This window comes from Neopsephotus bourkii, unplaced genomic scaffold (genome assembly GCF_033783945.1).
Source record: "Neopsephotus bourkii isolate Nb327-2 ecotype Australia unplaced genomic scaffold, CSIRO-AGI_Nbou_v1 NB_1780, whole genome shotgun sequence".
NCBI lineage: Eukaryota > Metazoa > Chordata > Aves > Psittaciformes > Psittacidae > Neopsephotus > Neopsephotus bourkii.
The window spans coordinates 5,950,861-5,964,692 of NW_026902254.1; the positions used below are offsets into that span (position 1 = coordinate 5,950,861).

Below are 13,832 nucleotides of genomic sequence, written 5' to 3' on the forward strand. Positions count from 1 at the left end.
TTAGCTCTTCATGACAAAACAATGTCATGCATTTTTTTATTCTGTTTGACACAAATTCAATATACTGAGGACCTGGGGTTTTTGTTATTGTCAGAAACTGTGTGCAAGGGGATGAAAAATTCTGTCAAAACACAGAAGGGTTGTTCGGGGCACTGTTTTTTTGCTTTGTTTTTACATAATGTTGCAAATTACAAATATGCAACATTAAGAGGCAAAAAGAGGAATCAGTGCTGAATAAAATCCTTAACTGTGTGTATGTTCCTGAGGAAAACATTGTGAAGCAGATTAGCCATCACTTCAGGATGGTAGCTGTTTAATTTATTATTCATAAGAGAGTTAGACTTTCAATGGGTGAGGTATTTCATAGCCAACTTTCAATTTAAAAAGAAGCATTTCTTTCAGTGTTTATTAATAAATACAGTACATAGCATCATTATGTACAAAAGTGACAGGATGTTACCTTTCCCTATTTTCTCAAAGACAAAGGGATATATCATGTAATTTCCATGTAAATATACTCTGACAGTGATCAAAGGAGGTGTTACTAATCAAAACAGATTTTTGGTTTGGGCACCAATAAATTGATACATTTAATTGCTGGGATTTTACATGCAGTCATTAATGTTCTGACTGAAGGATTTTTTTTTTTCTGCCAACCATGTATTTTGATGTGCTGCAAAATTAATGCTCCTGCAGTACAATTATTTATATCACATTATGATAAAGCACTTTCAATCAAAGATGTACCATTTTTAATCTCTTTGAACAATAGACCCAAGACAGCAGAGACTTTTTCTACATGTAACTTGACTGATGCTAAATTCAGTAACACCACTGTATCAAAAATTCAGATTTTTTGGAAAGACAACAATTTCTCCTACACTAAACATTTGAATAGGAAAGGTACCTTTAGAGCTTAAACTTTTCCAGGCAAAAAATCGCTTTATCAAGCAGCAATTCCTAAGCAATTTCTTGCAGTTTGCAGGCTTCTGATGATGCTGCTGCAAATCTTCATTCTCTTCATGTGTTTTCTTTTCAGGGGCTAACATTTCCATCCTAAACAAAAACTTAACCTTTAGTTTTCCTGAATGATATATACACAACTTAAATCCATAAACTAGGGCTAAAGGAGGTGGAAGGAGAAGAGAGGATATAGACTGGGGATAAAGGGAAAAGACATTACTCTTATCTCACGTATTCGTATTATTAACTTAAATTGAATTATTGTATTTGTATTCTTTTGTATTTGAATGATTTATCTGGAACATTAATGTAGTTGTAAAAAAAAAAAGATGGGGAAAAAAAGCAGATTTTATCTTCTACTTTAAAACTTTTATTTTACTTAAATGCTATAAATTACATAATATCTTTAGATGTTAAATAAGTATTTACCTCTTACCTTAGTCAGTTGTTTAGGTAAAGGAAGTAACGTAATCCTCTATGCATGAACCTATTATCCTTCCTATCTTAGCTTACATCAGTGTCATAGAGGAGAGCTGCATTCCCCTAAGCTGTTACTGAAAGACAGCTGCTCTACCCAGAAAAGATGAATAGTTGGGATTCAGTGATGCCTTAATGCCACTGTCACTCAAATGCAGAAAAGCAGCTGAGCCACTTAGAGCCAGTTGTACACTGGGAGACCATTTCTCTACAGTACCTTCTGATTCACACAAGCAGACCAATAAATTTTGATATGACATCATTTTCCTTGATATACTGCCACCTTGAAGGAGGCCATTAGCAACAACCAACATCTACCAGGACTTAACCAAAGCCCTACTATGGGGCCAAAAAAACAAGAAAAGGCACCTACCCAGTGCTCCAGGACTTTTATGCTACTCCAAGGTCATGTAAGAGTCTTAAACAGCATTCATGTTCGCTCTTCAGTGAGCTCCAGCCTGAGATGCCAAGGAGATGACTGCTGCTGAGGACAGAAGAAAGCTGCAAGCTGCGGCAGCCCTTTGACAACCAGCCATAGACTGTATCAGGGGAGCTACTCTAATTACAAACAGTAAATGTGCCCAGCCAGGAGCAGGACACCTAAGTGGCCCATTTCACTTCCCTCCTTTTCCCTCATACTGTGCTCTCACCCATAATTTGAATCTAACATTAAACACAAGTTCTAAAGGCAAGAGGCAGAAAACAGTAAAAGAAAAAAAAAAAAAGCCAAACAAACAAAAACTAGGCATTGGTCACAATACACCCTGGAGTTTGGGAAACAAAGCTGACTTTTCAACTGTAAGCTTACTGCTTCCTAAGGAAAGAAAGCATGATGTTAAGACATGCCCTCACTGCATGCATTTTTGTCAGGAGTTTCTATTAGTTATGCAAAACAATCAATAAAAAAGTTTCCCTTTCCTGAAGTTTATTTTTTTTAAAGATCCTAGCAATCCACGGGTTTTTATCAGTCAGCTTTCCTTCTAACTGAATTACTCTTAATGCCAATTATATAAATTTGCAAGCTTTATGTATGTGACATTTTCTGCACACATCTAAACTATGGCTTAACTCCTTTGCTTTGTGAAAATGTTACACACAAATCCCCATACCTACCTATAACAAGTAGAGACATCTCAGATCTAGCAGCACAGGCTAAGATGGAGATTTCCAAGCACACTAATTCCACCTCTGGAAGCAGCCTATCAACCAGCAGTGAATTCTGTTCGTAACAGCAGACCATGGGACTTAACCAATTTTTTAGGCAGCTAAAGGAAAGGGGAACAGTTACATTCAGACTCATATATAGGGCTATATTTTAGGCCCATCACTAATTAGAACTGAACAAGGCTTGAATTTGCAGTGTTGGAGCAGTACTTGCTGGCATCAGGTCCTTTTGAGTCCCACAGCATGACACAGCATTCCAGTCATGGCTGTATTCCCATCGCAAGCCACTACTAAAGTGAGCTGAATTTCAATCTGGTGACAGTGTCTGAAACTTCTGAAACTTCAACAAAGAAACTTCTTCCAGTTTCAGCACATTTCACAGCTTTCTTCTCTCACATTTTTTAAAGGTTCCATTTTCAGAATAAATAGTTATTTTACATTGGTGTTTTACTGTGCTAAAAAATACATTTTCACCACAAAAGATTCAGTCTGGACTTCCATAAGACTCTTGGAGCAGAATTTTGAGCGGCAAGAGTGAAGCACAAATGTTAGTTATTGCATAGAAATAAAAAGTATATTTAAAAGATAATGCTCTCAACTATTTCTACATCCCATCTTGAAAATGAAACTAATGTACTTGCGAAATTAGAGTTAATCCCTCTGAAACCAGAGGTTCAGTTATGATCAGTCTGTGCAGGACATTCACAAGATAACCCATCTTCTCTGGTGGAACACATCTATATCACTTCCCTCCAGCACAGAGAGAAAGCCAGTACTATGCCCAGCAGCACTGGAATATGGCATCATGTAGTTTATCCCCAAACAGCTAAAACTTGGAAGTGCCACTGAAGTAGTTTAAGTTCATTTTCTTTCTATAAACCTTCAGAGAAACTGCCTGTCCATGTGTCGTGGTTTAAACACAGCCAGACAGCTCGTTCACCCACTCCCCCCCTTTCCTCCCTCTTTCTTTCCTTCCCCTCCCACCCCCTTTCCCTGTGCCCAGAGGGATGGGGAGAAGAATCAAAAGAATGTAACTCCCACGGGTTGAGATAAGAACAGTCCAGCAATTAAGGTATAACACAAACCACTGCTACTACCACCAGTGATAATAATGATAAGGGAAATAACAGCGGAAGAGAATACAATACCATCCACCAAAACGAGCCCTACCCAGAAGCACCCGTGCCCTTCCGGGTAACTCCCAGTTACGTCCCCGGGCATGACATGCTATGCTATGGAATACCTCTTTGGCTAGTTTGGGTCAGGTGTCCTGTCTCTGCTTCCTCCCGGCCTCCCCTTCTCCCTGGCAGAGCATGAGACTCACAAAGTCCTTGGTCAGGCTAAACATTACTGAGCAGCAACTAAAAACATTGGTGTTATCAGTGCTGTTCCCAGGCTGAAAGACAAAACACAACACTGCACCAGCTATCAAGAAGGAGAAAAATTGACTGCTACTGCTGAACCCAGGACACCATGAAAGGTCAGCTACAAAATCCTTGATCCAGCTCAAATGTTAGCTCTCATGACACATTCTGGGAGCACCTCATCTCAGCGATTCATTAATCCAAAGGTAATGTGAATGGGGAAACAGACACAGGAGCTGAGACAAGCAACTGTGAAAACAGTGCCATGACGTAAACATGAAACAACTGTTCACATGAAATAGGAGAGGGCTGCTGGATATCCGACATTAGCATTTGAGTAAGGTCTTCAGGAGGGAGAAAAATACAGAGGAGCTTTGCCAGAGATGGGATATATGACAGCACAAATTCAATGACACACCTCAAGAGGATATGGAAAGGTAGAACCCTTGCTGAAATCTTTAGGATTTGCTTATGTGCAGCTGAAAACTGTGTCTTATTTGCCATGATGTGAATACTTCACTTGAGATTTAATTCTGGAAGGCAGTATTTTTTCTAAAAATGGTTCAGAAGATGTCAGAGTTCAGATTACACTGTATCTGGTTCCTTCAAGCCTTAATCAACTCATTGCAATTTTCTTCTATAATAGAAGATTACATGAATCAGATGCTCTTTGTGGCTCTAATCATCATTCTAGGATGTTGTAGTGAGCTTAAAATAAACTTAGCCTGTAGAACAGTAAAGTTCAAGGCACCATTGAATTTTTCCAAGCAATTGATACTGTACCTCACATGTCCCTAATACTTAATTTACAAAAGCAATGAACATCATTATTCTGAGGCAATGCACTTGATTTACGTCTATCTCTTCTGCAAATTATGTACTCTGAGAAAAGGAAATGGACTGGTAGTAAATGCCACATGTGCATAACCAAGGACTGTAAAAAATTCATTACATACAAAGCTGAAGAAAAAAAAGGTCATGTTGTAAATAACATGTGAGAAGTATCATATGTGGAAAGTATTTCAATCCAGGATGTACAGAGTCCATGTTTCCCCTATATACACTGAATCATTGAATAACTTAGGCAAAATGGAAAAGGGAGAGACAAAAAAGCACTCTGGGGGTACATCAACTGTGGGTGATCAGTGCAAGGCTGAACCCTTCAGAATGTTTAAATGAGCATCCAGTTTCTGAAATTAATGCACATTGTTCAGGGAGCACCTATATGAGACTGGTACCTACAACATACTAAGCCTGAGCAACCTCAGGCTCTGGGGATGGACAGATCTTCCAACTGAGAATGAGCAGTTAAAACAGGTAAGAAAGAAAATAAACAGAACTATGTATTAGTGAGAGCATCAACAAGATGAAAAACATGGAGAAGATATCTGCAAAACCCCTGGAATGCCTCTGGCCTGAGCCCCTACACGCTACTGCAGAAGCAACTAGGAACCTGTGGTCATCCTGACCTCATTTACTGCCGCAGTAACAGTGCACAGAGATGGAGACTATGTAAGAAAGCAGGGGTTTGTTATTTCGTGTTACTAGATTTCATCTGTAATCAGTTACACCTAAAAATAAAGCTTGGGTTTCCATATATAAAGTTGTTAATTTCCTGTTGATGGTTAAATCACTGTTTTTATCTAAATCATGTCAGTTAAAAACTCCAGAGAATCACAAGCTCGTGACTCATATAAGGGTTATGTGATATCAGCTATTCTCAGTTAAATCATAACTATTGGAGCTCCATTTCAAATGATGGTCACTACTTTCTAAAATGCTATGCTTTCTTTTTGCTTAGGTTCCTACTTTGCCAAATATTTGTCAAAATACCCCTAGAGGCCACCTGGAACATCTTTCAGACACCTTTTGACAGCACTGAATAGCACTTAGCAGTAGCATAGCACTAGTAACAGGGGCAGAAAACTGCTCATCAGAGAGCATCCTGCAGATGGGGCAGCACCAACAAATGAAGCTAACTGAACAATGACAAAACATTTCCAAGACCCCTCTTTTTGCCTTTTATAGATAATTTATTACTAGTATCTGAAATTATTATTTCTAGGTATGATATTCTTCATCCAATGCATTTTCACATATAAGCAGCTTAGAACAAGAAAACACTACAATAAATCATCTACAAAATGAGTTCTTAACTGCTACAAAGCAATCATTGCTTAGTCACTGAAGAACAGGAACAAAACCAGAATTACTTCAGATGCTATAATGTCATGTTGATAAAGTCCTTTAAATGGTTAAAAAACAGAAACAAAACAAAAAAGAAAAAAGAAAGCAAAAAGGGGTGCAACTGAGCAATTAACTGAATAGGTGAAATCAGAATCTTCTAAAAATTGATTTGACCATAATAAGGTCACTGGAGAGGAAACTGGCATAAAAAGAGGAATGCTACTGCACAATATGCTTGGGAAAGGATGCAAAACAGGCCTCATATTACAGTTTCAAATAAAATTGATTACGAACCAGTAAACAAGAAATTTTATGATTTCCTATTTCAGTAGAACATAACTCACACATTTCCTCAAAAAGACAGAAGTCTCACTTAGGGATATACAGATTTCTTGGAGACACTACATATGAATTACTCTGAACACCTTTGTTATTTGGACTCCTGATGAAGTATTAGCTGAACTCTTAAATAACTTTCCAAACTGGAGATAACAATTCAGATTGGATACACACTTGCATTTTTAGGTTGCTACATTATTTTGCACTAAATAAAATCATGTTGAAAATTACTGTCTCATTAAGCTTCATGCCTAGCCTTATGTTCAGCAAAATAACACTAAACACCTTGAGGACAACAGAATAGGAGTTAAAAACAATAAAGACATTTTCAGACAGACTTTAAACTGTGTCTTTATTCTATTCAAACACAAAGTGAACGAAGTCATGAAGTTGATACAATAAAAGTAGTATTTCTGAATTTTAAGCAGACTTTCATGTGTTGTCATAAAATTTTACTCCTATGAAACTATTCTAAAATAATTTATGCTTTTCTAGATATTAACAGCCTCAAAGATTGAACAGAGCTTGAGAGAACATAAATTCAGAATATAATCAACTGCACTATATTGCAGTCACATAAATACTGAGTCTTGATTCTGTGATATGCTGAGCACTTCTAGCTCTTACTGTGGATAACGGAAGGATGTAGTGTTCAGCTTTTGCATGGTCAGGCTCAGGTGATTATCATACACTGACAAATTATCCTTTGAATCTATTTTAGCTTTTTTACATCTATGATTTCTTCCTTAATGGTCCTGAAGTGAGACTAAACACTATAGCAAGTGGAAATTCACATCATAGTCAGCTGAGAGGAACTAAGGAAAAAGAAACAATGCTAGCAAGCGAGAAAGTAATTTATTATTTAAAAAGGTAACAGGAGGAGCCTTTTTGTGCAAATTTGGAGTGACTGCATTTTCATGTTACTTAATCACAGTACCGTTTAGTAAGTTAAAATAATAGTTGACATGGATTTTACTGTCTCATGCAGATACATTTAGCAGAATTACTGCAAAGAGATAGCAAGTTAAAATTTTCTCATCAGAGGCATATAGCATTCTTACATAGCAGCTTTCTCTCTTTCTATGGTCATCCAGCAGTGTTTAGTCTTTATGAAGCTAGACATCATGCACAGGAATAAAAAATAATTGTATGTGCAACTATCTTGATAATTATTAAGAAAAGGGTTCAAGCTGTTTATTCAGAGGCCAGGCTGGTCAATACTTGCAATTTAGGTTCAAGCTGAATGAGCATTTAGTAGGCTGAATACCACCTTTACCAGTCACTTGGGCCACCCATACAAGATAAAATGTTTACTTTACAGAGATTTAGTCTTTATTGTGAATGTGCCTGACAAAAATGGGAACAAAAACATTCTGTTCTGTCACAGAACAAGAAAATCACAAGTGCTGTGTAAGAGCTGTACCTTTTGCCTTCCACTCGAACAGCTACACCTAATGACAATGGCTTTTTCCTTCTTCTGAATTGTTGGCCTAATTAGAGAGACTAATAAGGCAGTTAGTTAGCAAAACTGATAGTTGTGGTGTCTTGTGGCTGCAGTTTCTGAGAGAAAACAAACAGAAACCACACAAAGTGGGTTACCAAAAAATTAACAACTAGAGATTTACCATTAAAATAGACAGTTTTCCTCAGTAATTAGTACACAGACTATAAGCAACTGAAGAAAAACCCTTTAATGGCCATGTCCTACCTATTGATTTTCTATTAGCCTAATGATCCTTATGCAATACTAAAAGTGGATATGAAAGAGTGCCATAGGAGTTTGGAGCTTCTCATCAATTTCTTAATTGCTATCACAGATACAGATACACATAATTATTTTGAAACTGAAGTAAAAAAGCACAGTCTTGAACATTTACATAAGTATACACCTACATAAGTGCACTTATACACTTGCATAAGACTGTGTTTTCGTATTTCTGCCCAGCTAGAATTCCTTCTGGAATACAGTGTAATTGAAGTGTTAGCATAGACTTTCTACAGTTGCCAACACTTTCCAGAATTCACATAACTGGAACAACTGAGAGCCTTTTCTTCCTCAAAATAATCTTGAAATATTAAACCAAAATTTTTCATTACAAAAACAACTTTATCAGCATGAGTCTAAATCTAGTGGTACGGAAAAAGGATACAGAAAAAGGGAAATATATGGAAAAACGAAATTATTACCCCCATTTTCAAGAAGGGGAAAATGGATGACCCACGGAACTACAGAGCAGTCAGTCTCACCTCTGTGCCTGGCAAAATCTTGGAGCACATTCTCCTGGAAGGCATGCTAAGGCACATGAAAAACAACAAGCTGCTTGGTGACAGCCAGCATGGCTTCACTAAGGGGAAATCCTGCCTGACCAATTTGGTGGCCTCTTATGATGGGGCTACAGAACTGATAGACAGGGGCAAAGTAGTTGATGCCATCTGCCTGGACTTGTGCAAGGTGTTTGACACGATCCCACACGACATCCTTGTCTCTAAACTGACAACTGAATCTGATGGATGGACCACTCAGTGGATAAAGAATCGGCTGGATGGTCACAAACAAAGAGTTGTGGTCAACAGCTCAATATCCAACTGGAGACAGGTAACGAGTGGTGTCCCTCAAGGATCAGTGTTGGGACCGGTCTTGTTTAACATCTTCGTTGCTGACATGGACAGTGGGGTTGAGTGCGCCCTCAGCAAGTTTGCTGATGACACCAAGTTGTGTGTTTCAGTTGATACACTGGAGGGAAGGAATGCCATCCAGAGAGACCTTGACACACTTGTGAGGTGGGCTGATGCCAAACTCATGAAGTTTAACCATGCCAAGTGCAAGGTCCTACACCTGGGTCGGAGCAATCCCAGGCACAGCTACAGGTTGGGCAGAGAAGAGATTCAGAGCAGACCTGCGGAGAAGGACTTGGAGGTGTTGGTCAATGACAAACTTAACATGAGCCAGCAGTGTGCGCTTGCAGCCCAGAAAGCCAACCATATCTTGGGCTGCATCAAAAAGGAGCATAACCAGCAGGTTGAAGGAGGTGATCCTGCCCCTCTACTCTGCTCTTGAGACCTCACTTGGAGTATTATGTGCAGTTCTGGTGTCCTCAACATAAGAAGGACATGGAACTGTTGGAACAAGTCCAGAGGAGGGCCACAAGGCTGAGCCTGTACAAAAGTACGCTGAGAAAATTGGAGCTGTTCAGCTTGGAGAAGAGGAGGCTGTGTGGAGACCTCGTAGCAGCCTTCCAGTATCTCAAGGGGGGCTATACGGATACCAGAGAGGGACTCTTCACCAGGGATTGTAGTGATAGGACAATGGGTAATGGGTTTAAACTTAAACAGGGGAAGTTCAGTTAGATATAAGGAAGTTCTTTACAATGAGGGTGGTGAGGCGCTGGAATGGGCTGCCCTAGGAAGCTGTGAATACTCCATCTCTGGCAGTGTTCAAGGCCAGGTTGGACAGAGCCTTATCTAGTGTGATGAGTCTGCTCATCACAGGAGGATTGGAACTAGATGATCTAAAGGTCCTTTCCAAACCTAACTATTCTAAGATTCTATTTACATGAGATCATGCCAGAGAAAAGCTGTTTATAGTATTACTTGTGGGAGGAAAAAAAGCTTTTCTAGGTGGTTTACCAGGCCAGCACAATTCTAAAATGAAGTCTGCATTTTGTGGATATTCAGGATGTGTTTTTATGTTTGATTATGTACTGTCAACATATGTTAAATGTCTGTCCAAGTAGAGTAGTGATGGTATTCACAGAGTTACTGTGAAATTCTCAAAGGGAGAAATGATGCAGGGTACTCAGAAACTACAGATTCCATCAACAGCATGCCTTATTCTAACACTTCACAATGACAGAAAATACTCTGCAAGCTTTTAACTCTTATACTCTACCTTTCAGAAAATCAAAGCTGTCGCTTCCTAGTGAACTTGTAAGCTCTCAGAAATCTCCATATTATGCTGTTACTGCACAACAGCAGTGCAGGAAAGAAACAAATGCTGTAATTTAGTAGTCTCACACTTTTGCAGTCCATCAGATTTTACATCATTTGAAAGACAAACTAAAGTCTCATTGTTATCTATATTGATTAAATGAGACAAAATTCAGTTATCTCTCATTGCTAATGAATAAGAATAATCATTTCTCATTTTCCTTGTTGGGCACATACACACATCAAGAATAATTTTTCTTTGAACAAGTGAGAATGGAATTAGACTGTACCAATAAAGGATGGAAAATTAGAAAAAAAATTATGCATTTCTATAGTGCCTATGAAGGCAGCATAGCTGGAGACTGTTCACCTTTGATGAATTATAATAAACTTTAGATTCAGTAACTGCATATTTTGAGAGCTAAGCAGCCATTAGTTTGTTATGAGCAGAAGCCTGAAAAGATACCAGCAAATTAGAACTGTTATCTGTCTTAATATAATAAAAATACCTGTGGGCATTTTTATGTCCCTTCTCTATCAAGTGATATAAAGAGTTCTCACACACCACCTTAGTTACATGCTCTGTTGTTACTAGCGTCATCATCTCTACCAGCTTTCATGTCTGGCTTTCAGACTTTAACTATTTAAAGCTTTCTGGCTTTAACTATTCATTAAGTTTTACTGTTTCATAGTTAAGACCCTATTAAGCATAAATGGTAGGGATTACTCATTAATGAGAATACATCTATGAATGCAGAAAAGAGTGGCTCTTGGTCCAACTTGTCAATGATTTTATCAGCAATTTAAAGAACACTATGAATTCCTTATATGGACAAATGCAAAGATTTATGGAGTAAGTAATCAGGAGGACATTTTACTGTTACGCAATAAACCCAGTGGATCTGGGGTTTTTTTCGGCTCAGCAGATTAAAAAAACACCACTTCTAGGAACAAAGAATAGAGACTTTTTTTGCTAAAACACACACACACACACACACACACACACACACACAAAAGCAAAAAAAAAATCCCCTGAAACTATACCAGAACAGCATTCTGGTTAAGAGTCCACACTTCCACAGAATTGAGAGTAACTTCAGAGGTTGACTGCAAAGTAAAGGAAGGTAAGGGATGACTGCATCTCTCTGGGAATATACTCATAAACAGAACAGAGATCTGATTATGGAAAATTTTTGAGGCTGATTGACATGTACCATGTATGATACAAAAGGTGAAAACTGAACCTAGAAAAATCTGAAAATAAAATGAAAATTTACAGTAGTTAAATATTAGTGGTGATTTCTTTATTGTTTTGTTAAATGCAATCATATGTGAAACATAAATTATGATTCAATCTCCATGAAAAAAAACCTCTGTCTGAGAAAGTCAGTTTAGAAGATTAGTGTGATCATCTCTAGATTAAAAAAAAAAAAAAAAGTTATTTTTTTGCAGATAGAAGGGAAAAGCACGATGTTGTTCTCCCCTCATTTCATGGGTTGTTTGCAAGTTTACCTTCATTGCCATTAAAAGCTGGAAATATAACTGTAAATAAATGAAATAGAACACAGTTCTGTAGCAATTCTGTCAGATTTTCTGCCAAGTTCCAGTGCTTTTAACAATTCCTCTAACACCAGCTAAATTATAGCAAATGCATTCAAAATTAATCAGTTTTTTAGGATTAAGTAATTTGTCTGCGTTTGTTTATGTTGTCCTTCAGCGATAAGAAGTGTTAAAGCGCCATACAAAACTGTATTTAATCAGATGATGATCATTTAGCAGTATGTTAAATACCCAAGTGATTAGAACACCTGAAAAATTGAAGGCATTCCTAATTGAATAATTACAATAATGTGCTTTACTATATCCATATTTTCATAGCTTTAGGCAATATCAAGTGGTTCAAATGAATAAACCGTCTCATAGATCAGATGGCTTTCCAGCACCTGCACTTCAGAACTTGGAGTTATTGGTTAGGAAAGCAGTCATAAACACTGCAAATAATAATGAGATTTTTGACCTTCCACTGGCATGTAAATTGATGTATTCCTGACATAGGCAGGAATATAGAATTATAGAATTATAGAATAGTTAGGGTTGGAAAGGTCCTTAAGGTCATCTAGTTCCAGCTCTCCTGCCATGGGCAGGGACACCTCACACTAAAACATGCCACCCAAGCCTCTGTCCAACCTGGCCTTGAACACCGCCACGGATAGAACATTCACAGCTTCCCTAGGCAACCATTCCAGTGCCTCATCACCGTAACATGAAAGAATTTCTTCCTTATATCCAATCTAAACTTCCCCTGTTGAAGTTTTAACCCATTACCCCTTGTCCTATCACTACAGTCCCTAATGAGGAGTCCCTCCCCCGCATCCCTATAGGCCCCATTCAGATACTGGAAGGATGCTATGAGGTCTCCCCGCAGCCTTCTCTTCTCCAGACTGAGCAGTCCCAACTTTCTCAGCCGATCTTCATATGGGAGGTGCTCCAGTCCCCTGATCATCCTCGTGGCCCTCCTCTGGACTTGTTCCAACAGGTCCATGTCCTTTTTATGTTGAGGACACCAGAACTGACATTAAACTCCAAAGATTTCAGCTTTTTTATTGCCCCCATCTTGTAATTGGACGTGATAACTCTAAAGGAGACTAAAATAGAAGAGTAAAACCAGGGAACAGTTAGGAAGAAGTGAATATTCCTTTTCAAATATATGCATATTTCTAGCTCTTGTAAAAGTAAAATTATTTTGATTTCTCAGTTAAATCCTTTATACAAATAAGGTTGTATACCACATGCTGCCAATTAATGTATTAAGATCTATAATAAAGCTTATCCTCCTGAACCTAGTATTGCATATTGTAAAAGTCACGTGCAATTAATGAGAAACAGGCATTCATACTACTTATTTATTTTTTCCCTATGAGTTGCTTCTAATATGCTGATTTTTTTCTTTCCTTTTCATTCTGACTTCTGTTCATTCTTCCATTCATTTATGGCATTTCCTAGCTCTGAGTAACTGGAGTCCACCATCTGAAATATTGTGATTCTCACACTTTGGTATTGCCACTTTCTGTCATATTCTGTATAATGGTCAAACAAAAGAATTCTATCTTTTGGAACAATAACTGAGCAAATTTTAATGGTAGAGTTCAGCAAGCAAACAGAGTTGGTTGAGCACCATTATTATCCCATATTACAGAAGGGGAAACTAAGAGGCTAAATTAAATGACTAGCTTAGAAATATTAACAGACTGGAGGGACATCAGCAAATAAAATTATTAAGTGTGTGCACAATAATAAGAAAGACACAAATATTCAGGACAATAAGCAAGTACTGTAAGGTATGACCTATGCTCCTTATACAGAGTACAGCAGTAGTTACCATGTATACTTTTGACAGGTATTACCAACAGC

General features: G+C 38.0%; 1 protein-coding gene across 4 annotated transcripts in view; it reads right to left on the minus strand.

Moving 5' to 3' along the window:
• KCNIP4 (potassium voltage-gated channel interacting protein 4) overlaps positions 1-13,832 on the minus strand; it is a 432,794-nt gene that overhangs the window by 389,929 nt on the left and 29,033 nt on the right. The window contains exons 1-2 of one of the 4 annotated variants that reach the window (XM_061379848.1): positions 1,814-1,965; positions 908-1,056 (exon numbers count right to left, since the gene is read on the minus strand). The exons of 2 other annotated variants lie outside the window; for them this stretch is intronic. In XM_061379848.1, coding sequence (XP_061235832.1) covers positions 908-1,055 — 148 coding nt within the window. In that variant the 5' untranslated portion in view covers position 1,056; positions 1,814-1,965. Of the gene's footprint in view, positions 1-907; positions 1,057-1,399; positions 1,559-1,813; positions 1,966-13,832 lie in introns of those variants that run through there. One more of the 4 variants, XM_061379847.1, reaches the window with a different exon arrangement.